At 38.9% G+C, this 25579-nt stretch overlaps 2 protein-coding genes across 2 annotated transcripts; both read right to left on the bottom strand.

The window, feature by feature from the left end:
* Positions 1-2502: 2502 nt before the first annotated feature.
* Positions 2503-3462, bottom strand: LOC101972351 (olfactory receptor 14A16-like). The gene is given in 1 exon segment (XM_013365746.1): positions 2503-3462. A coding segment is annotated over 1 exon segment (960 nt).
* A 6858-nt stretch (positions 3463-10320) lies between these two features.
* Positions 10321-11277, bottom strand: LOC101972063 (olfactory receptor 14A2). The gene has a single exon (XM_005341435.2). The coding sequence runs from the start codon at positions 11275-11277 to the stop codon at positions 10321-10323; it is 957 nt and encodes a 318-aa protein (XP_005341492.2).
* Between the last annotated feature and the right edge of the window lie 14302 nt (positions 11278-25579).

Here is a 25579-nt window from a genome sequence, read left to right as displayed (position 1 = left end):
CATCTGTGACACCAAGGCTTCCACCCACCGTGACAGGGCTATGATGTCAACTGGCTCCTTTGGTGGTGGGGGAGTGCTGGGTTGGGGCTCACACCTTGGGAGTGATTTGCTCTTGGGCAAAGTCCCCCTCACTCCTCTGTCTGCAGCGGAGGGTTTGGGGAGTCTTCAGCCAGCAGTGATCCTCCACAGGAGCCTCTCTGATGGGTGTCAGAGGCAGCCACTCCCGAGGCACTCCCTCTGGGTTTACCTGGGGCTGTCTGTATATGGTGAGAGCCCGTGTTTATTCAGCTTGTTCTAGGGAAGCGGGCCAACTCTAGGCTTTGCAGAGGCCACCCTGCCCCACAGCCCTCAGCCCACCCCAGCTGGCCAGTGCGAGTTTCTCCACTGTCTCTGGGGCTGCTGACCTGCTAACTCAGCCTGCTGTCCTCCTGGCTGTTTCTGAGGAGAAAGCTCAGGGGCTTTCCCTCCCCCTCTTCTCTTTGTTACCCCTCCCCATGGCTCCACAATTGTCAGGGCTTGGGTTCAAGAAATTCTTTCCTCATTTTTTGCTCCAGTAACCAAATCCCATGTTGCAAGTCCCGTCAAGTCTGGAGCTGTCCAATGTTGGGTTTGGAGTGTTTACTCTGGCCACTTCTCTGGTCAGCTGTTTTCACTACTTCATTTCCAGGGTGAAGGGCTGAAGCCTAGATGTGCTCCATTGTCAAATGTCCCCTTGACCTGTGGATTGCCCAGCAGTGGGATTGCTGGACCACAGGAGAGTTCTAGTTTTAATTATTTTGAACAAATGTTTTAGAAAATAACAAAATAAAGAGGAAACACAAAGCATACTTAACTTTTTCCTTTTCCTCTAGTAAATTCTAAGTAATATATATTTTCCCCCAAATATTTTTCACTGTACATTTATTTTCAGGTAAGGTCATGAACCAGAAAAATCATAAGAAAAGCGTAAGTTTTTCCTCCTTTTTAAAATTCTCTCTCTCTCTCTCTCTCTCTCTCTCTCTCTCTCTCTCTGTGTGTGTGTGTGTGTGTGTGTGTGTGTGTGTGAGTGTGTCTCCAGCTCTTGGTATGATTGGCTGAGTGCTATGGGAAATCACTGAACTTGATTCATAGCCAGTTTTGCACCTGCAGTTATTAGGATCAGATATTATACTGTTTTAGTTAGATCTTGGTCAATGTAATAAAGATAGCCAGCAAGAGCACTTTAGAGGAGAGAAAGTCTATTTTGGCTCATGTTTTCAGAGGTTCAGTCCATGGTGAGCTTATCCACAGCCCTGGGCCTGAGGTGATTCAGAGAATCCTGGAGGAAGGGCAAGGTGAAAGAGAGCAGCTCAGGGCATGGCCCACAGGAATCCAGGAGAACTCTACTGAGCACAGAAAAAATACAGACCCCACAGCCACCCCCCCACTGACCACCTCCTCCAGCCCCACCTCATCTGCCACAATTACCTCCCAGTTAATCCACATCAGCAGATCCATCCCCTGATTCGGTTACACTTCTCACAATCTGATCATTGCACTTTTGAAAATTCTTGTATTGTCTCACCCGTGAGCTTTTGGGGGAACACCTCATATTTAAATCAAAAGGAAGTGATAGAAAGTACTAATAAATCACATATTTAACAGTTTCATATGTTAGTTGATATGTTGGTCAATGAGAATAGAAAATTAAGAACATTTCAAAGCATAGGTAAAAAGTACATAGTAAAGTGAAAACTTAAGAACACAGCAATTATTTTTACAGATAAGTCAGAAATTATTAATAAATTCTCAACATCTCATGTTTTATGCAACCCCCAAATGTTGAAAGGACATGATCATCTGGGGATAGGAGACACAGTGCTTGTGTGTAGGTAGGAGAACTCCCCATCTGTGGAAAATGCATCTCCTTGAAAAGTGTCCCTCCTTTGCTTTTCAGTGCTATTTATGAATGTGCTGTTGAAATAGGAGTGAATATTTTATTGACTGTGGAGCTAATTTTGTAAATGAGGACAATATAAGTAACGTGTAAGGCTCTAGAAATGTGTGCTCAGGAAAGAATGGCTAACAGGCCAGGGTAGAGCCCAACAGACCCAACAGGCAGAAGTGAGATTAGGCAGGTCCAGTGCAATCAGGGCCGTTGGCCAGGAGATTTTTAGGTCACAATGGTTGTTTTTCCTCTTTGGAGCACAAACCACAGCTTCTAGATCTAGAGTCTTACTCAAGAATGACTTTTTAATAACTCCCTTGGCAAATATCCAAAACCAAGATGTGTGCCTTGATTTAAGAAACCAATTAAGATAACCCAGAGAAACCTGCGGCAAATCACTAATGAGCACACTTTCTCTGGCAATGCTCCAAAACTGTGATGAGTACAGCCAAGCGAAGCTTTGCTAATAACCTGGTCGCATATTTTATTCCAGTTGGAACTAAGATCAGCACATTGGTTCCAGATAACTCTGGAGACAAACACAGACCAGCCTAGACTGACCCTGTACATCCATAAATGGGAAGGGAGGAATCACACTATTCTTGGAGGAACAGGAGGACATGCTTCTTTGTCAGGAGCTTCCCGGTGACCAGCTTCTCCAATCCTGCCTTCATGGCCTTGTTCCTCAGGCTGTAGATAACGGGGTTGAGGGTCGGGGAAAGCAAAACATAGACCGCAGAGAGCACCAGGTCAGTGGAGGAGGAGGACTCCAGGAGAGGCTTCAGGTAAGCACAAAAACCGGTTTAAAGGAAAAGGACTACAACTGCCAGGTGGGGGAGGCAGGTGGAGTAGGCTTTGGCCCTCCCTGCTGTGGACGGGATCCGCCTGATGGTGGAGAAGATGAAGACGTAGGAGACGACAATGCAGGCAAAGCAGCCAGTGTCCAGGAAGACATTAATGATAATGAGCACAATTTCTGCAGTCACACGCTTTGAAGAAGAGACAGCTAACAACTGGGGAATGTCACAGAAGAACTGTTGGATCTCATGGAATCCACAGTAAGATAAAGAAAAGGTGCTCATGGTGTGGATAGCAGATACAAAGCCACTGCTGAGCCAGGACAGAGTGGCCATCTGCACACAGGTGTCCCTGCTCATGATGGCTTCATAGTGCAGGGGATGGCAGATGGCAGCATAGCGGTCCATGGACATCGCTGTGAGGAGGCACAGGCCTGTGTCTGCTGAGAAAAGCACCAGGAAGACCTGAGCCACACAGCCAAGGAACGAGATGGAGTGGCAGTGAGTGACCCAGTTGGCCACGGCTTTGGACACCACAGCAGAAATGAGGCAGATGTCAAAGAGGGACAGATTCCTCAGGAAGAAGTACATGGGCGAGTGGAGGCCTGGGTCCAGGGAGGTGATGATCATGACGAGGCCATTCCCCACCAGGGCAGCCAGGTATATCGCAGTAAAAATCACAGCTGGTAGGAGCTGAGGACTCCGTGAGTCAGAAAAACCCAGGAGAAGAAATTCTGTGACCACAGAGTTATTACTCATTCTAAAACAATCGTTCTGCAGTGAAAATGGACATGTGTGATTAAAAGGGCAGGCATACCAAGCATTTCTGTCCAACACAGAGCAGACATCAATGAATGGGTTTCTGTGTGAATCTGTGCATGCATATGAACAATATGTATTTAACAGTAAATTTTCTCCAATAAAGGAATCATTCATTTGTCTCATTGTCCCAACTGCTTGTTCTCTCAATTTCTCTTTTTAAGTCTGTGAAAATGTTTTCCATCTGTAGACACAAATTGTTTACAGTAACATAGCACAAAGCAACCTGTGTCTTCTAAAGAAGTATGTGTATTAAGATGTCTAAAGAGGGAGAGACAGACTGATAGCTGCCTGCCAGGACTATTTCCATTTTGCTTTGCAAATTCTTCTGCAATTAATATTTTAATATATTTTGGATACTTGTCTTTAAAATAAGTTTTACAACACAACAGACGTGTATCTACCTGCTCTTTTAAAGTTTCTTGCTTGTTTAATTTTCTCTGAGACTTTAGGTCATTTTTAAAATTAGTTAAATTTACTCTCAGAGTTTATTTTGGGCTTCTGTATTTCTATATTCTATATTTCTTAACACTCTTATATCCTTTTAATTTTTTCAAGTTTATGTCTATAAGGTTATTTCATACATTCCTGAAATAATATTTCTAGGTATGTGAAGAGAGAGAGAGAGAGAGAGAGAGAGAGAGAGAGAGAGAGAGAGAGAGAGAGAGAGAGAGAGAAAGGGAGGCCTACCAAACTTTGATTTAAATCCTGGTGCACACTTTAAAAAGGCAAAACATATTAAGATTTTATTTAAATTTATATTTTTCATTCTCTCTATAATAGCTGCTAATCCTGTTTCCAATTTCCAGATGAACATTTTCTTAAGATATTCTGAGTTCTTTCTATAGTTCACGGACAAAATTTACATAACTTTCTAATTGATTTAAAAATTGACCAACTTTTTAGATGGAAATCCATAAACAGGCAGATATACAGTTATGTAAATGTTGATATAAGTGTACCAGCATATCAATATTCATTTCTAGTGATTATTTATCCATACAGGTCAGCGTTTTCCTTTATAACTTCTGATATAATTTTCTAAGACCATAGTTGAGACACTTTTCTGCCAATAGTTTATAATTTCCTTTCTATTGACTATCCTTCTATCCATTAAATAATTAAATTAATTCAACCAGCTGGAAAAAAAGACAGTCCTTTAAAGAATTTAGATAATAAAATTTAGTCTAAAATTCTAAAATTCCTAGGAAGGTTATGGTGGTGCACATCTGTAATACCCGCTACTTGGGATGTTGAGGCAGGGAGATCACAAGTTTGAAGTCAAACTCAGCAAATTGCCGAGAGACTGCCTAAAAACAAACAAACAAAAAAAGGCAAAACTGGTGAGGGGGGTACACACCTATAATTCCAGTGGCTCAGGAAGCTGAAGCAGAGGATCACGGGTTCAAGGCTAGCCTCAGCAACTTAGACCCTAAGCCACTTAGTAAGACCCTGTCTAAAAATTATAAAAAACAAAACAAAAAAAGGGGCGCTGGGGATGTAGCTCAGTGGTAAAACTTTTCTGTAATGATTGTTTACATAGTATGATTATTTACAAAATTTGATATATCTTTGAGCCAATATTTCACAATAAAGATAAAGCCTTTGAAACAAATTATTTGAGAACATATTTCACAAAATACACTCAAAATTAGTATCTTATTTCTCAGTGACCTATACTTACAAAATGTGTTTTAATTATCTTTAAGTTGACATTTAATCATCCAAGAAACACTTCTAATTGGGGCATTGAAACCCAAGTTTTCTCCTGGGCCAGTTGTTTTATAACTGAAATAATAATCAATAATCAGAATAAAAGAACATTTAAAATTTGCTAAAGTATCTGCACTGTGTGAAATGGAAATTGTCATTTCCATTCAAGTTTCAATGTAGAGGCTGGTGAAATCACTACAGATCACTAAGTTAAGTGGTCCAAGGTCACACTACCTTCCAAATGGTAGAGGCCTCCAGCATAGTACTGTCCCCTGCTGTCTCCAGCCCAGCACTGTCCCACTGTCTCCAGCCCAGCAATGTCCCTGCTGTCTCCAGCCCAGCACTGTCCCCGCTGTCTAGAGTTTGCAAAAGCAGTGGTAGATAAGCACAAGCAGAGGGAGGGTGGCACTGATTTTCTCTGTTGTCCCTGTCCCATAGGCCGGAAGTTGGAAATGTTCCAAAGGAATATGATGTGGGGACTGTTTACTCATCTCCATGGCTGCTGGAGACGCAGTCTGGCTCCACGTGTGTGCAGGATGCACCAGGATGACACTGTGCGTGAGTGTGAACACTGAACGCCCTCAGGAGTCCCAGTGCTTAGTGAAAGAGCACCCAACACACACTTACCTAACCCCTGTGGTGGACATGTGCAGGAGGGACCATGCATCTGGAATGTCACCAGGGACTTATCATCTCACAATACAAATCTATGGTTATTATTTTTTAAGTTCTCATAAGCCATATTTTTTTCCTGATTGGCGAGTTCTGTTTTCTCTTGTGAGTTTAGAGCTGCAAATGCATGATTCTAATGAGGGATGTTAATTAATCAATGATTCAGGGAACAAAAGGTAAAACTTTTACCACATGCAAACACTTTGATATTGGTGCTATTTTTCATAAATTATCTGGAAATCAGAAGGTGTTCAATTATAATCATACATACAAATTCTTTGAGATTGAATGCTACGCTAATACATATTAATTACAGTGTTCACAATAACCTCAGATTCAGATGACAAAAAGTTGTGAGATAAAGTGGCCAGTTTAAGAACCTGGCTGTGTACTTCATTAGCAGAGTACTTGACTAGCTTGCACAGGGCCTTGATTTCTAGTCCCTGACACCATGTCATCCATGAAGAAAATGAAGACAGCAAAACACTATGTCCCTGAAATGTCTTTCCATTCTCAAGAACTTATCCAAGTCAAGGGAAAAATGGGATGGGACTTGTACAGAATAAGTGTCATCTTGGATACTGGATAAGTATCATCTTGAGGGACACAGACTTACCTTCATGAGTGCTAGGACTTGGGACTGGTTCCCTGTGGTAACTGGTTTGGAGTGTCCCACTGTAGAGAGGATAAGGGCTCCTCCTGCTGGTCTCCAGTGGACAGAGTGTCATGAGGCCAGGGGTGAAGCGCTGTAGACACTGGGAGGGAAGAGGAGCTACTTGTTCAGCCCATCACACTGGACCTTTCCCAGAAGCATTTCCCAATAAACCTATCTCTCACATGCCATCTCTAGGTCTCTCAGCAAATTATCTATCTGTCCTAGTGTTGAGTAAAGTGTGCAGGCACACTACAAGCACCATGACCAAGTGGAGCCTTATCCCAGAGGTGCAAGGTTGACACACATATGCCAATTAACAAAGGTCATCCCCCACATGGTGTAATTAAGGACAAGAATCATATGATCCTCTCAACAGAAGCAGAGAAGGACCCTGATGCAATCCATGCTCATTCATGTAAAAAGCCCTCAAGAAAACAGGGATAGAAGATGCTGCAGTCTGGCTGGACACAAATAACCAGGAGGTCACAAGCCACTTGTAGGTTCAAACAGGAACTACTTTATTGCCCGAACCCAAGGGGAACTCCACTCAAACTCAACCGAAACTCTGCAAGAACTCAAAAGTTGCAGGCACCCTAGGTTGCAGGAGACGTCTTATTGCCAGACAGCAGAGGTTTATATACACAATTGAATACACAGCTTGTTTCAGTTTAGCATCATCCAGTTACAGCAATCAGTCATTATCTTAATAATTATACACAGTTCACTTAATTATCATCATCTTAATGGCTCCCTGGCATTACTTCTCAACAACACCTTCTGGCAAAATGCCAGGCACAATCTTGACTTGGTTGTGGCTCTCAACAAGAAGAAGGTTAACTCAACATCATACAAGATAAACATAACAAAACCAAAGCCAATGTCCTGTTGAACAGACAAAAACTGAAAACATTTCCTCTAAAATTAGGAAAAAGATAAGAATGTTCTCTCTCACCCAACCTTTCATATACTAAACAATGAAAGTACATTCCTATCTCTCACACTTCCCACAAGTCAAAACAAAGAGCATCAAAGAACTAGGAATTAGACCAGGAAACTTTGCAACTGTTAGGAAAAAAACATAGGGTCAATAATCCATCATATTGATGCAGGCACAATATTCCTTAACAAGACCTTAAAAGTGCAAAAAATACATCCAAGAATCAGTAAGAGGGACAACATCAAAGCAAAAGCCTTCTGCACAGCAAAGAAAATAGTAAAGAGCACGAAAAGAGAACCCACAGAACTGGAAAAAATGTTTGCTAGCTACTTGCTGCTCAGATAGGGGATTCCTATCTAGAATATATAAAGAATGCAAATAACTTAACACCCCAAACCAAATAGCCCAATCAATTAATGGGCAAAAGAACTGAACACACATCTCTCTCTCTCTCTCTCTCTCTCTCTCTTAAAAAGAAAAAGGCACAATGGCTAATAAATATATTTTAAAAATTCAATATCCCTAGCAATGAAGAAAACCAAAATTACATAGAAATTTTATCTCATTCTGGTCAAAGAATGCAAATAATAAATAATAAATGATGGTGAGGATGTGGGGGAAAGTTTATCATACATTTTTGGTTTCAGTACAGATTATTATGATCACTCTGGAAAGTACGCAGATTCCTCAAAAGTGGGCATGGAACCACCTTATGAACCAGCTACCCTCCTCTGAGTTCTTTATCCCACCAGCACACCCTAATGATACAGCCACATTAGTGTTCACAGCAGTGCAACTCACAACACCCAAGATTTCTGTTTCAGACACCTTTGGGGCACTGTAACCAAAAAACCTACAAGAACAAATAAAGGAGGTGTTTTAGTCAGTTTTTTTCACTGATGTGACCAAGATACCTGACAAGAACAATTTTTTTTTCTGGTATGGGGGATTGGACCAGGAGGGCTAAAGCAGTAAGCCACACCCCAGCCTTTAGTTTTTTTTTTTTTTAATTTTGAGACATGTTCTCACTAAGTTGCTGAGGCTGACTTAAAACTTTCCATCCTCTTGCCTCAGCCTCCCAAGCCACTGAGATTACAGGTATGCTCCATCTCATCTGGCAGACAAAAACCATTTTAAAGAGTCAATGTTTATTTGGAGGCTCATGCTTTTACAGGTCTCAGTCTACAGATGGCCAGCCATTCCTTGGGGCCTGGGTGGGGCAGAACTTTGTGGCAGAAGTGAGAGGCAGAGGAAAGCAGCTGGGGATATGGAGCCAAGAAGCAGAGAGGGATTCCCTTCACTACAGACAACTTATGTGCCTCAAAGGCATGCCCCAGTGAACTACCACCGCTACCTGGTATCGGTGATTTACAGTAGAGGGGGTAGAGAGAGAAAAAGGGAGGGGAGGGGAGGGGAGGGGGGATAGTAGAGAATAGGATAGACAGCAGAATACATTAGTCACTAGAATGGCAATATGTAAATCAATGGAAGGGTAACTGATGTGATAGAGCAATCTGTATCCGGGGTAAAATTGGGAGTTCATAACCCACTTGAATCAAACTGTGAAATATGATATATTAAGAACTATGTAATGTTTTGAACGACCAACAATAAAAAGAAAAAAAAATAATTTCAAGGGCTGTCAGACCTGGTAGTGGTGGGAGACATAGGCGTTGCGAAATTGCCTTTCCCTCTCTGTACAATTTTATTTTTAAATAAAAAAAATTCAGTTAATTTTTAATCCTTCCTCACAGCAAAAATTTATTTTAATTTATATTCCTAAATATATAAAAGAAGATTATAAACAATGATAAAATACTTTGGGGAAATAGATGCAAAATAACCAGCAGCCAAAAATACTAATCTTGACAAATGGAAAAATATCAATGACAACAATAACAAGAATTCAAGGATTGGTAAATTGAAGAAATGCAAGCAAGTTTGGTGTTTTTATAATATTTTAAATAAATAATTTATGAAATAATAAAGCTAAAATAACAAAATAAAAATGTTCATATTTTATGTTAATATTTGAAATATGAAATACAACATGAAAATGGACATAAATGATAAATTTTGTGCCAATTTGTGAAAATTTTGAGGATTATAATGTGTTTGTTCCCAATCTTCATCATCTTTTACTAAGACTTAGCATCTGTATCTATGCTTATGCCAGAAACTCTGATTTAAACGCATTTATGGGGGGAAAGATTTGATTTGTAGTTGTTTTACGTTTCTGTAGTTGTAATCCTCGCCAGTTGCTTGTCTCAGAATAAAATCTGTCTGGAGTCTTGGGAGTGGGCAGGGCTGTGCCTTTCTTTGGGAGTCTGCAGCACAGACTCTTCCATCCCCAGAAGTTCCCTTCACGCTGCAGCACAGGACAGTCCAGCCTCAGTGACAGCAAGGTCAGACCACTCTCCCACAGTCACATCCTTCTCTGAGGAAAATCTTAATCTGCAGTTTCTGAGGGTTGAGGTGATTAGACTGGGACCAACAGCCACCCTAACCCTTTAACCTAGTCACATTTGCAAGCAGAGAATTGTGTTAACAGTTTCTGAGGAGCTGGTCCTTCAGAAGCCTGCCCAGTGCCATGGATGTTCTGATCACATGGGTACGCTCTAAGGAAGAAACGATTGATGATTCTGAGATAATTATTGGTGATCATGGTCATGAACCTATAAACCTCATACTAAATAAAATACACATGTATACAAACCAAAATATTCAGTTATTTTCCTTATATCAAAATAAACCATATACCATAAACCCTCAAAACAACAATTTATAAAGATGTTTAATTGATCCTTTCTAGAGAATAGTCCTATTGTTTTCCCCCATAACACTTATGACACAGTTTCCATAGAATCTTCCAGAGAGAGGCTTTGAAGTCCTTGTTCCTCAGACTGTATATCACAGGGTTCAAAGACGGAGGCATCACAGAATAGAGAACAGACACCAGAAAGTCCACAGGATTTGCGGATTCCGGCACTGGCTTCAAATAGGCAGTGACACCGGTCACTATGAATGTGGTCACCACTATGAGATGGGGTGTGCAGGTGGAGAAGGCTCTTGACCGTCCTTGTGAGGATGGCATTCTTGTGACAGTTTTGAAAATGTACACATATGAAAATCCAATGGACACAACACAGGAAAGTCCAAATGTGACCCCCATGACCACAGTAACATCAATGGTGACATGTGACTTTGAGCAAGAAATCTTCAGCAGAGAGGGGACATCACAGAAAAATTGTGGGAGTTTTCTGGAGCCACAGAAAGATAAAGAGAAAGTTCCTACAGAGTATAAGACCCCGAAGATACCCCCGAGGAACCAGGAGACAGCCACCATCCGCACACAGAACCCCTTGTTCATGATGACATTATAGTGCAAGGGGTGGCAGATGGCCACATAGCGGTCATAGGACATGGCCGTGAGGATGGACAGCTCAGTCCCAGCAAACTGAGTCACCAACAAGACCTGTGAGACACATCCTGGGAAAGAGATGGTGCTCCTGTGGCACAAGGAGCTCACAATGAAATTGGGGACAGTGACTGAGACAAGGCAAGCATCCAGGAGGGACAAGTTCTTCAGGAAGAAGTACATGGGGGTGTGAAGACACTGGTCCATGGTGACCAGGACGATGATGAGAAGGTTCCCCACCAGGGCCAGCAGGTAAATCAGCAAGAACAGGAGGCCGTGTGCAAGCTGGAGCTCCTGGGCCTCGGAGAATGGTGTGAGGTAGAACTCCATCCCTACTGTGTGGTTGGCTGTGGCCGCCATGCTGTGGACCTGATGGAGGAAGAACGTGTGACAGGTTCCCACTGAGCCTTGCTCTGGACCAACAGTGTGTGCTCACCGTTGGTGCACGGTCCAGCTCTGCTCTGCGATAACGCATGCACCCACTGCTCTCCTGACACACCAGGGTCAAAGACCTGCCCAGCTCCACTCCTGAAGCTCCTCACAGCAACGCCGAGAAGACAGATCAGGGAGAAAACTGAAAAAATGAAAATTGGAGACTTTACATATCTACTAATAAATTTTATAAATTTATAAAATTTATCTTGAATCATTCCTGAATTTCTAAGTGAAATTTTTGGAATAAGCCAGTGAACTTCTAGAGCAGCTCAAAGAAGGCATACCCATTGAATCATATTGAAATAATCCTGTTTTTAATACTTAGTAACATATTCATAGAGAGTAAACATAGTTTATATTTTATTATTAAATACATTGAACAAAAGTATAAGAACTAAAGCTTATGGCAAAAAGGAGAGAGTAAAAGTGAGAGAAAATTTATAAATTATAAAATTCACGTAGGTATATCACTGTAATGAAGAAGCAATAGTGATCATGGATGATAAGTTAGAGAAGCGCAAGGAACAGGGAGGAAATGTTCACCATTACCAACCCACAGTCTGTTTTTATGTGCAACCATATACAAATCATCTGTCTCTTTCTCTCTGTCTCTGTCTCTTTCTCTGACTGTATTTCCAGTGTTTTTACAAAAAAAAGGCACAAATAATTATAGCTATAATTATAGTTATAGAGTCCTGAGATCATGGGGTTGAAATTTATCCTTCAACCTAAATGGGTAATTTAGTGTTTGAGAAAGAAGAAAATGTACAAAATATTTTTATAGGAAATACAGAATGACTTTAATTGAATTTGAGTAAAAATAAAACATTTCATAAAAAATAGATATTTAGCTGTAGGCCTTTAGAAAATAAAGTACTTACTTTCTAAAGCAAATGATACTTTGTTAATTAAAAATTGCTGTTGACTTCTGTCCAACTTGTCAAGCTTTCTCTATCTTCTGAGTTAGAAAGGAATTAAGGCCTGTTGTAACTAAGATATCAGAACTCTCCTATGGATGGCCTGTGTGTGAAGTTTAGGGAATCGCTGTTGCAATTCCAAACAGATTCTATCAAGGCAGTGGATGATGTTGTTTATCTGAGGACCCATCGAGTTGACGATTCTCAGTTCTGGGTTGTGGGTGTTCAATCAGGATTACCTGACTGCATGAGCCAGCAGGAGCTGAGGAGGCTGCAGTGTGTGTGCTGACCACCAACCATGCACTGCTTGGCTGTGCTTCCTGAGTTGCTTCCTCTCTGGAAATAAAGCCCTTGCATTTTTAAAAAATACCCAGAAGTCCTCTTCTGAAAGGACCTACTTTTCTATGGCTTCCCCCAGTGTTTTATATGTGATACATACTATAAAACCAAAGAAATAAATGTACTTGAAAAGAATTAAAAGCAAATGTGGAGGGAACTGTCTAACAGAAAGCCTTTTAAAAACAACACTACAATTAATTTTTGCTAACTTGGAGATTTTCTGGTTCTCTTTGACTGTAGTTCTAGTCATAAAATGAGGTGTTCATATTCTGTGATTCTCAAGAAACTTCCTTTTTTAAAATGGACTTATTGCTTTATGTAAATATTTTTTAATCAAATTCAAATGTAAGTGCCCAGATTTGATCATTACACATTGTGTGCATGTATTGGAAGTATTGGAATATCATATTACATCCCATAAATATGAAGTATAATGTTTCAATCAATTCTTTTCAATCTTAAACTAAGCACTTGAAAGTAAATTTAGATTTAGCATATATCAGCTTCCTTCTGGAAAACATTCTTGGAGATATATATATATATATATATATATATATATATATATTCATTTTTTTGTTTTCCTTCTTGAAAACATACTTGGATATATATATATATATATATATATATATATATATATATATTTTTTTTTTTTTTTTTTTCTTTCATTCCATGGAGGATCTCTGTTCCCCAATAATTTCCCTACCATCCTGTGAAGCCCAAGTATTCAGACTCACCTAGAAGGACCAGAAACGCTGAAATTTTCTTTCTCTTGAGAGTCTTCCGCCATCCTGGGTGTGAGGGAGAAGCTCAGTGGTTTCACCTTGTCTGATGTCCCCTATTTAGTGATCCTGAGATAGTTTTCACTGTGTTATGCATCATCCTTTGGGAGACAGTGGAATGAGGGTAGGAGACGAGGACAATTTTACCAGGGACCATAGCTGGTCCCTGTGGACCCTTGGTGGCCTGGAGTGACAGCAGCGTGCAGCCTGGCTCTGAGCCCACAGGCCTCACTGCTGGCTCTGTGCCCTGCCTCTTCCTGTAGCACATCCCTGAGAAGAGCCACCAGCCTCCCAGCTGGGAAGGAGCTCCCAGAGCACTGGGGCTGTACTCCACTGCAGTCAGAGGGATGCACTTCCTCTCTGAATCCCAGGCAAGCTGAAGTGGGAGCTCCAGGGCATGTCTAAAGGGGCCAAGAAAGAGGTCCTAATGATATTTGCTTCTTTTCCCTGGTTTCCTCTGCTGCTTGCAAAGTTTGCATTGGGATCTAAAATGTGTCTCAAAACCAAGTTATGACTCCACTACACAAAATCCGCACAGAAGTGCAAGCACTATAGTTATAATGATACAAATTATAACTAAAATTTTAGATATCATATTGAAAACTTAAAACAGCATAAATTCCCTGAGCTGAACAGTACAAGTCTAGAGTAGAATAAATTGCAAGAATGGAATTAACTTCAAGAGTTGAATGGAAAATTTAACATAAAGTTGTTAAAAGCTTGAATAATGTATTTTACAACCACAATGTTAAGTCACATAGAATAGGGCACAGACAGTACCATGAACTGGTTTGTCCTCCCAAAATTCATATGCTGAATCCTAACTCAAGTGAGGGGGCAGGAGCATAGCTTCTGGGAGAGGGAGATACCTGTGAAATCTTTAAGTAAGAGGTCCTTAGCTTATGTTAATGTTAACAGTCATTGTAATCCAGTTCTGTTTCCCTCTTCTTCCATGATTATCACCTCACATGAGTTTTCCCTGCAACATACAGTAGGTGTGTTACACCTACAGTGTGATAATCAAGAACATGTTATGGTATGAAGAATAAAAGTAGTGGATCAGGAAACAGCCTTCCTAAGTGAACAAAAAGGTCTTTGCATGCTTCATCATACTCTTGAACCAGACTGACACTGTTTCCTTCCTGTATCTACAGCCTTCTCTACTTAATGAAATATTTGGTGTTTGGAATACTTGAGATAACTTTTTACCTTTCCACTCCAATTTTTCTCCTGGCCAATTGAACTTCATGGCTTAATCTTGTGTGGAGTGGCTAGTACTGAGAAAGTTCAAATATTGTCAGTCATAGGGGTTGAGAGATGTCATCAGGATTCCAGAGAAATTCCTCATGCTATGACTCTTCCCCATCATCCCAAGCAATTCTTAAGGAAGGCCAAATTCACCCTGCCAAAGGTTCATACATTAAGGGAAAAAAGGTGGAAAAGTTAACTGTCAAAACAGAGAACTTATATTTAGATACCATTAAAAGAAAAGCCCAAGAAAAGATTTAGTGAAGGCAAAAAGTTCAAAACAGGAGACATTTTATGCAAATTCATGTTATCAATTTCAATTATTATAAGAGTTAGTCCACAGGAGGGAAATGATTTTAAGATGGACATTTACAGATTTTCAGATTGGTCAACTGAAATGTCAAAGAAGTCATACCTTAGAGACTGATGTGGCTCATAAGTCCTTATTTCCTGATTAGATGTATCCCTTCAATGAACAGGGCTAAGAACATTTACTAGTTCTAGAAGTTTTCTGGTGGAATTCTTTAGGTTTTCTAGGTATAGAATCATATCATCAGCAAATAGTGCTAAACTCAGTTCTTCTTTTCCTATCCATATCCCTTTAATTTCTTCTGCCTGTCTAATTTTTCTGTCAATTAGAATTATGTTAAACAGAAGTGGTGCAAGAGAGCATCCCTGTCTTTTTGCAGTTTTAGAGGGAATGCCTTCCACTTTTCTTCATTTGCAATGATGTTGGCCTTTGGTCTTAGCATAGATAGCTTTTACTGTTGAGATATGTTCCTGTTATCCCTAGTTTTTCTAGTGCTTTGAACATGTAGGGGTGCTGTATTTTGTTGAATGCTTTTTCTGTATCTATTAAGACAATCATGTGTTTCTTATCTTTAAGTCTATTGATGTGATGGAATACATTTTTTGATTTCTGTATGTTGAACCAACCTTGCATCTCTGGGATGAACCCCACTTAATCTTGGTGCACTATTTTTTTGATATACTTTTGTATTAGATTTGCAAGAATTTTATTGAGAATAAACATTCTAAAGATGTTATAGCTCATTGCTTACAAAATTTTGCCACTGTGGGCATTCCAAAACAGTTAAAAACAGATAATGCCCCTGGTTATACGTCTACTTCTTTTAAACAATTTTGCTCATCATTCGGCATTACTCATATAGCAGGAATCCCATACAATCCACAGGGCAAGGCATAGTTGAAAGAGCTCATCAAACTATTAAAATGTACTTATTAAAGCAAAAAGATGGAATTGGGAAGGGGTATATGTTCCCCAAAAATAAACTTAAAATAACCCTTTTTACTCTAAACTTTTAAAATTTGGATTCATCAGGACTTAGTTCTGCAGAAAGGCATATGTGTCCAAAAAATGTACATAAGCCCAAGGTACTTTGGAAAGATATTCTAACAGGACAATGGAAAGGTCCTGACCCAGTGATTGTCTGGAGTCGGGGGTCTGTTTGTGTGTTTCCACAGGAAGAACAGCAGCCGATTTGGATTCCGGAGAGATTAACTAAAATCCTGACCCAGTGATTGTCTGGAGTCGGGGGTCTGTTTGTGTGTTTCCACAGGGAGAACAGCAGCCGATTTGGATTCCAGAGAGATTAACTAAAGCGATTTCTACAGACCAAAAAGAAGATGATTTAGCTCAAATCCATAACAGCTGATATCCAAAACTCCAATTTGGCTATCCTTACATCTGTGACAGAACCAGGATGCTTTTTTCAATATCTATTTTATTATTGCCCTTTCCCATATCAGGAAGTTCTATTTTGTTTTTTTTTTGAGCTCATACAGACCTAGGTTAATGTTTTGCTGATCAGTTCTATTTTTTTTTGACTATAGAGTTTTTAAACATTGCAATAGAGATTTTACCTGTAAAAAGTTATAAGGCCTTTACTATTATGTTATGTGTTGTATGTAGTATATTATGTGTGCACACTTGTGTTTTGTGTTATACGTTTGAACATACGTATGTCCATATATCATATATGATGAGCGCTCATGAAAAAAATGGATCCAAATATTTTTTTTTATTCACGTGATTTAAATGGTTAAATTGGTTAAATAACTGTTAAGAATTGTTTTAATATGTAAACAAAAAAGGAGGTTAACAGATCTGTTTGTTTACTTTCACCTTTCCTTTTCATTATATTTAATAATTCTCTTCAAAACAATGTAAATTGTTAAGAAAATTGTTTTCTTTTAGTGCCTTCTGGAATGTTACACAATTTTTTCTTTAGCCATTATTGCCAGAATTCCTATCTTCATCACAGTGCTGGTGAAGACAATGTAAAGAAAATTGTTTTCTTTTAGTGCCTTCTGGAATGTTACACAATTTTTTCTTTAGCCATTATTGCCAGAATTCCTATCTTCATCCTAGTGCCAGTGAAGACAAAGATAAAACTAATCTACAGCTTCTGCAATAGCCATCACTGGACTGTTTGCAGAATTTGTCTAGACTATGTGTCACTTGTATGCATTGTGAACTGACTTGTATGCATTGTGAACTATCTGTTAGTGCATCAACTTGTGGTAGTGTTGGGGTATTTTTGCTGATGATGTCATCGGTGGTACAATTTTTCCGTCATGGCTTGGTGTATCTTCCTCCTTTCTGCTTGTCATGATCATTCAGCTAAAATTTGGGGGCCAACAGAGGTGAGGCAAAGAACCTCACCCCCCGCTGGTACAAAGACCTCTCCACAGGTGTGGCTGTATACTGGACCGGTAGTCAATGACGGGTAAGATCCAATTACAATGGTACCAACCTAAGACAGGAGGCTGACACCCTGAGGTCAGCTCATCCGAAGACGGGTAAGGACCATATGTAGTATTGGACAACCTAAGGCAGGCAAGGTCCCTAAGCCACATGCTTGTTGTTTAAACAGAGAGGGGGAGATGTTGAGAGCCACAGCCAAAGGGGCCCCAGCAAACTTCCAGCTGCCAGCAAACTTCCAGCTGCCGGCTGATGATTGGCTCATAGCGGCCCCAGCAACATCTAGCTGATTGGCTCCTCTGCGGTGATGTTCATTGGGCTGTTTCCCTGCCCTTCAGACTGCCAGCTGATGATTGGCTCACAGTGGCCCCAGCAACATCTAGCTGATTGGCTCCTCTGCGGTGATGTTCATTGGGCTGTTTCCCTGCCCTTCAGACTGCCAGCTGATGATTGGCTCACAGCGGCCCCAGCAACATCTAGCTGATTGGCTCCTCCACGGAGCTGCTCATTGGGGGACTTCTTTGGCTCTGCCCATGCAACCCAGCCAATCGGCCTCAAGAGCAGGAGGATTGTGGGAGGTTGAGAGGCTGGTGTGGGGGTGAGAGGCTTGTGGAAGCCGGTGGTGGCAGTTGGGCTCTGAGGGTTTTTTCCCTGAGGAGCTGTTTTGTTTGGCGTTTGTAGTTCTAAAAATAAAGTTAGTTTCTTTTGACAAGTGGCTCCTGAATTGTGCCCAGCCAGACTGCGGCAGTGCACTATCTTTTTGATATGCTTTTGTATTAGATTTGCCAGAATTTTATTGAGAATTTTTGCATCTGTGTTCATTAGAGATATTGGTCTAAAGTTTTCTTCCTTTGATGTGTCTTTGCCTGGTTTTGGAATCAGGGTGATATGGGCCTCATAGAATGAGTTTGGAAGTGCTCCTCTATTTCTATTTTTCTGAAATAATTTGAAGACTATGTTTTTAATTCTTCTTTAAAGGTATTGTAGAACTCAGCTGTGTATCCATCTGGTCCTAGGGTTTTCTTGGTTGGTAGGCTTCTGATGGTGTCCTCTATTTACTTGCTTAAAATTGGTCTATTTAAATTGTATATATCATCCTGAATCAATTAGGGCAAATTATATTACTCTAGAAATTTTTCAATGTCTTGGATATTTTCTATTTTATTGGCACAAGTTTTCAACATAATTTCTAATTTTCTTCTGTATTTCTGTAGTGTCTGTTGTGATATTTACTTTTTCATCACAGATGTTAGTAATTTAAGTTTTCTCTCTCATTCCCTTTGTTAGCATGGCTAAGGGTTTGTCAATTTTATTTATTTTTTCAAAGAATGAAATTTTTTTGTCAATTTTTTTCAATTGTTTCTTTTGTTTCAATTTCATTGATTTGATTTCAGCTCTGATTTTAATTATTTCCTATCTTCTACTGCTTTTGGTGTTGATTTGTTCTTTTTCTAGGGATTTAAGATGTAATGTTAGGTAATTTATTTATTGACTTTTTATTTTTTGAAGAAATGAATTCCATGCAATGAACTTTCCTCTTAATACTGCCTTCATAGTGTCCCAGAGATTTTGATAGATTGTTTCCTGTGTTCTCATTTACCTCTAAGAATTTTTTAATCTCCTCCTTGATGTCTTGCAATCCATTGTTCATTGAGTAGCATATTATTTATTCTCCAGGTGTTGGAGTAGCTTTTATTTTTTTATTTTATCATTGATTTCTAATTTCATTTTATTATGATTTGATAGACTGCAAGGTAGTATGTCTATATTTAGCATTTGCTAAGAGTTGCTTTGTGGCATAATACATAGTCTATTTTAGAGAAGGATCCATGTGCTGCTGAGAAGAAAGTGTACTCTCTCATTGAAGGATGAAATATTTTATATATATCAGTTAAGTCTAAGTTATTGATTGTATTATTGAGTTCCATCGTTTCTCTGTTCAGCTTTTTTTTTGAGGCTCTATCTAGAGATGAAAGAGGTGAGTTGAAGTCACCCAAAATTATTGTGTTGTGATCTATTTGACTCTTGAACTTGAGAAGAGTTTTTTTGATGAACATAGATGCTCCATTGTTGGGCCATATACATTTATTATTGTTATGGCTTGTTGGTGTATGGTTCCCTTAAACAGATGAAATATCCTTCTTTATCTCTTTTGATTACCTTTGGCTTGAAGTCTACTTTATTTGATATGAGGCTGGAAATCCCTGCTTCCTTCCACAGTCCATGTGAGTGGTATGATTTATCCCAATCTTTTACCTTCAGCCTGTGGATGTCTTTTCCTATGAGTCTCTTGGAGGCAGAATATTGTTGGGTCTCTGTTTTTGATCCAATGCTAATTTATGTCTTTTGATTGGAGAGTTTAGGCCATTAACATTCAGGGTGATTATTAAGCAATGATTTGTATTCCCAGCCATTTTTGTTTATTTTTGGTATTTAACTTGACTTGGTTTCTCTTTTCATTAGTTTTTCCTTTAGTATAATACATCCCTTTGATGATTTTCATTGTTGTTTTTCATTTTCTCTTCATGGAATATCTTGGTGCCATGCAGGCTTTGTAGTTGTAAATTGTTCTAACTTTTGTTTACCATGGAAGGTTTTTATTTCATCATCAAACCTAAAGCTTAATTTTGTTGGAAATAAGATACTTACTTGACATCCATTTTCTTTCAGAGCTTTGTAGATGTTGTTCCATGATCTCCTTGCTTTCAGGGTCTGGGTTGAAAAATCTGGTGGGATACGAATTCATCTCCCCCTGTATGTGATCTGATTCCTCTTGAAGCCTTTAAGATTCTGTCCTTATTCTGAATGCTAGGAATTTTCATTATAATGTGCCTTGGTGTAGATCTGTTGTAACTTTATACATTTTCTGTTGTAAGCCTCTTGTATTTGATTTTCCAGTTCATTCTTCATGTGTGGGAAACTTTCTGATATTACCTCATTGAAGAGATTGTGCATTCCTTTGGTTTGAAACTCTTGTATCTTCCTCTATCCCAATAACTCCTAGATTTGGTCTTTTGATACTATACCATAATTCTTGGATGTTTTGTTCCTGTTTGTTTACCATCTTCAGTGTGTGGTTCAATTTTGTTTTCCAGATTGTACACTTTGTCTTCATTATCTGATGTTCTGTCTTCCGAGTGATCTAGGTTGTTGGTAGTGCTTTCTATTGAGTTTTTTATTTGATTTATTGTTTTCTTCATTTCAAAGATTTCTGTTTTTTTTCAGGGTCTCTGTTTCTTTCTTGAAGTAATCTTTTGCTAACTGTATTTGCTCCTTTATCTCTTTGTTGGTGTGATCAATGGATGCTATTTCTGTCTTATCTCTTCGTTGGAATGAACAGTTTTTGCCTGTATTTTTTTCATTTAGGTCATTCTTTAATACACAGTTTATTTTAATTATGAACATTCTGAGCCCCTTCTCTGATATTTCATCAACTGCAGTGTTCGTGGGTCCTGTTATTGTAGTATCCTGATTGTTTGGAGCACTTTCCTCCCTTGTTTTTTTTTTATGTTGACTATGTGATTTCCTTACTTGAGGTGTGGATCTGAGGTATTACAGTTTCTACCCTATAATCTTGTAGTATCTGTGCAGATTATCTATATCTCACCATGGTGTTGGGCTTCCAGATCCTGCTGGTGTCCCAAGGTGGACATCACTATATCTATAGGCAGTGGAGGCAATAGCTGTGGTAACTCCAGATAGCAGTGGAGGTGCCCCAAGATGGATGTAAAGTCTTTCAGAGATGGGAATGAAAGGATGGGTATACACTGGCTTTGGGATGCCTGCTCCAAGATGCAGCTAGCTCCTAGGCCCTGTCTATTGTCCTAAGGTAGAGGCGACTGCATGGAGAAGGCTGTGGGGATGACTGCAGTGTCTCAAGATGGAAGTGGTTTAGACTTGGGCTCTCAGGCAGTGGTGGTAGTGGGGGTGGAACCAAGGTCTACACTGGGCCTGGGCTCCCCTACAGGTTGGTGGAGGCAGATCATGGCTGGGCCTGAGCTCCTGTGGGTGTCTGCTGGTGGGTGGGGGTAGTCCTTCTATGGTATAAATTTAATGAACTAATCATAACACTGATGTAAATTTTTACTTGAAAAATCTAAGAAAAACTAAGCAAATGGAGAGTTAATGCACGTTCTTAAATAGGAAAATTCAATGTTGTTAAGATGTCAGTATTTTACATCTTGATCTACAAAGTCAATGTAGTACCAATCAAAATGACAGTAAGTCAGTAGATATCATGCTGCATTTCATTTTCATACCTAAGTGTTCTGAAATTTCTCTTGTGATTTTTTTCTTTACATATTTCTCTTATCTTTTAAAAATTTCACCTTAATGCTTACAGTCTATAATGTGTGTTGATTTTAAATAAATCATTCTCATGTTTCTAAAATGTTGGAATCATCCATATGGACTTGGGTTTGGGCATGTTACAATTGGTGCCACAGCACTGCAAGTACAGTACTACTATTTAGAAAGCCACATCAATGGAATGAAATAAAAAGAGAACACCCTGAACTTCTCAACAACTTAGATATACTACAACTAATTATGAGTTTGGTATATTTTCAGAATAAAAAATCAATATATAAAACTCAAGTGTATGTCTATGTTCTGGCAATGAATGGACTAAACAATTACAAAAAGAATTCCTGAATTGGAAGAATAGTTCCGTGGTAACTTGTAGCATGGGTGAGGCGCTAGATTCAATCCCCTATGTAGAAAAAAAAATTCTACCTATCACTATGTTAAAAATAACAAACTGTTCAGGATAATGTTAATAAAAGATGTGCAAATTTATACTCTAAACAAAAGAATCTTTTTAGATAAATTAAAGAATAATCAAAGAAATAGAAAGATATACCAAGTTTATAGCATGGATGACATTATCATCAAGTGGCAAATATGTCTCATATTAAATTATAGAAACAAATTACATTACCATCTGATTTTTGGCAGAAATTGACAAGTTTAGCATATAATATTTAAATAACAATCAATTTTGCACAAAAGGTTGACAAATTCATAGTGCTCAAACATCAATTTTAAAATGTACTGCAGACTTACAGTACTAAAGATTCTGTTCTGGTGTAAAAATAGTCATACAGATCAACTAGATATAATTGTTAAACTCTTACATTTATATATGTGTTTTTTCCCCTATTTTTGGTACTGATGTTTGAAAATAGGGGTGTTCAATCACTTAGTCATATCCACAGCCCCTTTTAATTTTTTGGGGGGGGGGACAGGATCTTGCTAAATTGCTATGGCTTTCCTTGGACTTGCAGTCTTCCTGCCTCAGACTCCTGAGCTGATGAGATTACAGATGTGCACCACTATACCTGGCAATATAAGTGATTTTTTAATAAATATGCTGACACAGTAAATTGTGTGTTTGTGCACCGAGACTGCTGTTTATTTATTCACATGAAAAATAGTAAATTTGCACCTGTATCAATACCATACATAAATAACTCAAAATGCATCAATTATCTGAGACAGAAAATGAAAACTATAAAGATATAAGAAGAAAATATAAACAGAAAAAAAGAATTATTACTTTGGATTTGGAAAGAGTTTCTTTGACATAATACCAAAATAGTAAGCAAAAAAAAAAAAAGTAGTGGAATTACACTGAAATTCATCACAACGAAAAACAACAAAAAATGGAGCTTTTGTGTTTAGAACATCATAAAACTATGAAAACCTACATAACATATAGAAAAAAATATTTGTAACTCATATGTTCTGTTATAATCCTATATCTAGAACTATAAATAACATTTAAGCCTTAATAATTAACAGATACATGACTCAATTTAAAAATTAACAAATCACCAGATAGACATTTCCAGGAAAAAAGATATTACAATGGACCAATAAGTACATAAATGACATTAACCACATCATTAATTATCAGGGACATAAAATGAACACTACAATGAGATATCAACTTGCACACCCAGATCATTTTGTTCAAAATAGCAATAATACCAAGTGTTTGTGAGAAAGTGGGCCAATTAAAATTCTGTACACTGCCGGTTGGAATGTAAAGTACTACTCTTATATTAGACAATGTGAAAGGTAGTATGATTTGAAAAATAATCTGGTAAATGATCAAAGAGTTAGACATAGAGTCACCAGAGGACCTCCTAATTCTATTCCTAATGATATACTAAAAGTAAATGAAAACACATTTTTACACAAAAATTTATACACGTTTTCAAAATAAGAGATAATGAGTCCAGTGCAAAGATTCACAAACCGAGAGATCAATAAACAAAACATATTGTATCCATATGGTAGAATATTGTAGGGTAATATGTCGGTTGAAGTTTGGATACCTGCAACACGGATGGGCCCTGAGGACCAGCTGAGTAGAACTGACCAGCCCTGGGACACTAATAACCCAGTTTATGGAGAGAGCTGGATTCAGATCTGCAGGGAGAAGTGGGTCAGCGTCTGTAGAAGGTGGTGTGGGTGGGGGATGACCGCTAGTAACGAAGGGTGGTGGGGTGATAAAGGTGTAAAACTATGTGGATTATGGCCACACTCGGGAAGATGCTGAAACACGTTGAATCTTACACGGTAAGTGGGCGACTTAGGTGGCATGGGAGATCCATGCTGGGCCCCAGGAGGGACCAGTGAGGCTCCGACAGAGGGCGCCACACCGCAGCTGGCATGTGGAACTGCGCACTTAGTGCTGCTCTAAAATCCTTGTTCTCTCTTATTGAGATGACAGCCTAGGTCCCTGGGCCTCGCTAGCTACCCCTTCATCCATGCTGAGCAATGCCAGCCTGGATTCCTGCCAGGAAGACGTGCTACTCGGCTCTCCTTGACTTCTGAGGCCCTGCTCACCCCCACTGCCCTCTGCCCTGGGTGTTCACCGCCTGAGTTCTCCACTCCTCACCGCACACCTGGGCATTTCCACTTACTTGTTCCTGTCTTCCCCAGGCCCAGGCCTCACTCCAGCCTGCACTCTGCTATTCAATCTTCTACACACTTTTTGGCACTGAACTCCTCTTAGGACCATATTTGAATCCTACATGTCTACACCCAGTACATGTATGGTATTTGAATCAGATCATTCCTCTGACAGGGATTGTATTGTTCCTTTTTAAAAATGTGTACGTTATTGGTCAGAATGCTCTATAATTTTCTATTGTTTTAAATTTATAATGAGTCCATGCCTCAATTCTTTTAACACTGCACATTCTGTGAGGGTATTCCTCTCTTCTGTATTACATATTTATACATATATCTCATAAAAATTTTCACACATGATATAAATGATTTATGGGAAATATATGATCATAGCATTCATCTCAAGGTTTATCATTTATTTTTAAAAATATCAGAGGCTGAAGCTTCATTTACATAGAGACAAAATATTTTTCTTAACCATAATCATTAGTAGGAGACTTAAAGTTTGTTATAGCTTAACATTTTAAATACCTTATATTAGGTTATTAACATTTTAAATACCTTAATTAGGCTATTAATTGCAGTTTTGATACATTTTATCTATATGAAAACCATCATATTTATTAAAGTAAATAATCTTTTACTGTACTCTATCTTTAATAAGCTTAGAAAATTTTCCAGTTAGTAATTTTATTTGACTGGGTAATATAGTGTTTATTATTATATTTTCCTATTTATCATTATATTTACTTCCTTAAAGTCAAATATAAAAACATTAGTTTAACCCAAAATTGAATTAAGTTTCTATAAAAAATTCAAACAATTATATGAGTAAGACAATTTGGTGAAGAGTAGTGAAGAGTAGACTTTCTTCTCACTTCTCACTCCTGTTTTGGGGGATTGAACTCAAGGAGCTTAACCACTGAGTCATCACCCCAGCCTTTTTTTTTTTTTTTTGAAACAGTTGCCAAGGCTGGCCTGGAGCTTGTGGTCCCCTGCCTCAGTCTCTGGAGTTGCTAAGATTATAGACTTAGTGCAACCATGCCCCACCTCCAAAGTAACTTGTTTTTAATAAAGTAGAAAAGTGTTATGAATTACTTCACTGAACTCAGATATTGCTTTTTAACCTGTGTGCTTGAGCAGAGGAGAAGCATTTGTTTTAATGGTCTGCTAGACCTGAAAAAGGGAAAGAGAGGGAAAGAAATTCAAGCCATCCCTGTTTATAAAATATTGCATGCACTGTGCTGAGTGCTGTTCTACAGTAAGTAGAGGAGCAATGTGCAAATTAGAGAAGCAAA

Source organism: Ictidomys tridecemlineatus, chromosome 1 (assembly GCF_052094955.1).
Source record: "Ictidomys tridecemlineatus isolate mIctTri1 chromosome 1, mIctTri1.hap1, whole genome shotgun sequence".
In the NCBI taxonomy this organism is placed as follows: Eukaryota; Metazoa; Chordata; class Mammalia; order Rodentia; family Sciuridae; genus Ictidomys; species Ictidomys tridecemlineatus.
Note: the sequence above shows the minus strand (reverse complement) of the source record. Positions and strands in the feature narration are given on the sequence as shown.

Excerpts from the sequence above, each read along its gene's own strand:
- LOC101972063 (XM_005341435.2), bottom strand. The coding sequence starts at position 11,277 with ATGGCGGCCACAGCCAACCACACAGTAGGGATGGAGTTCTACCTCACA.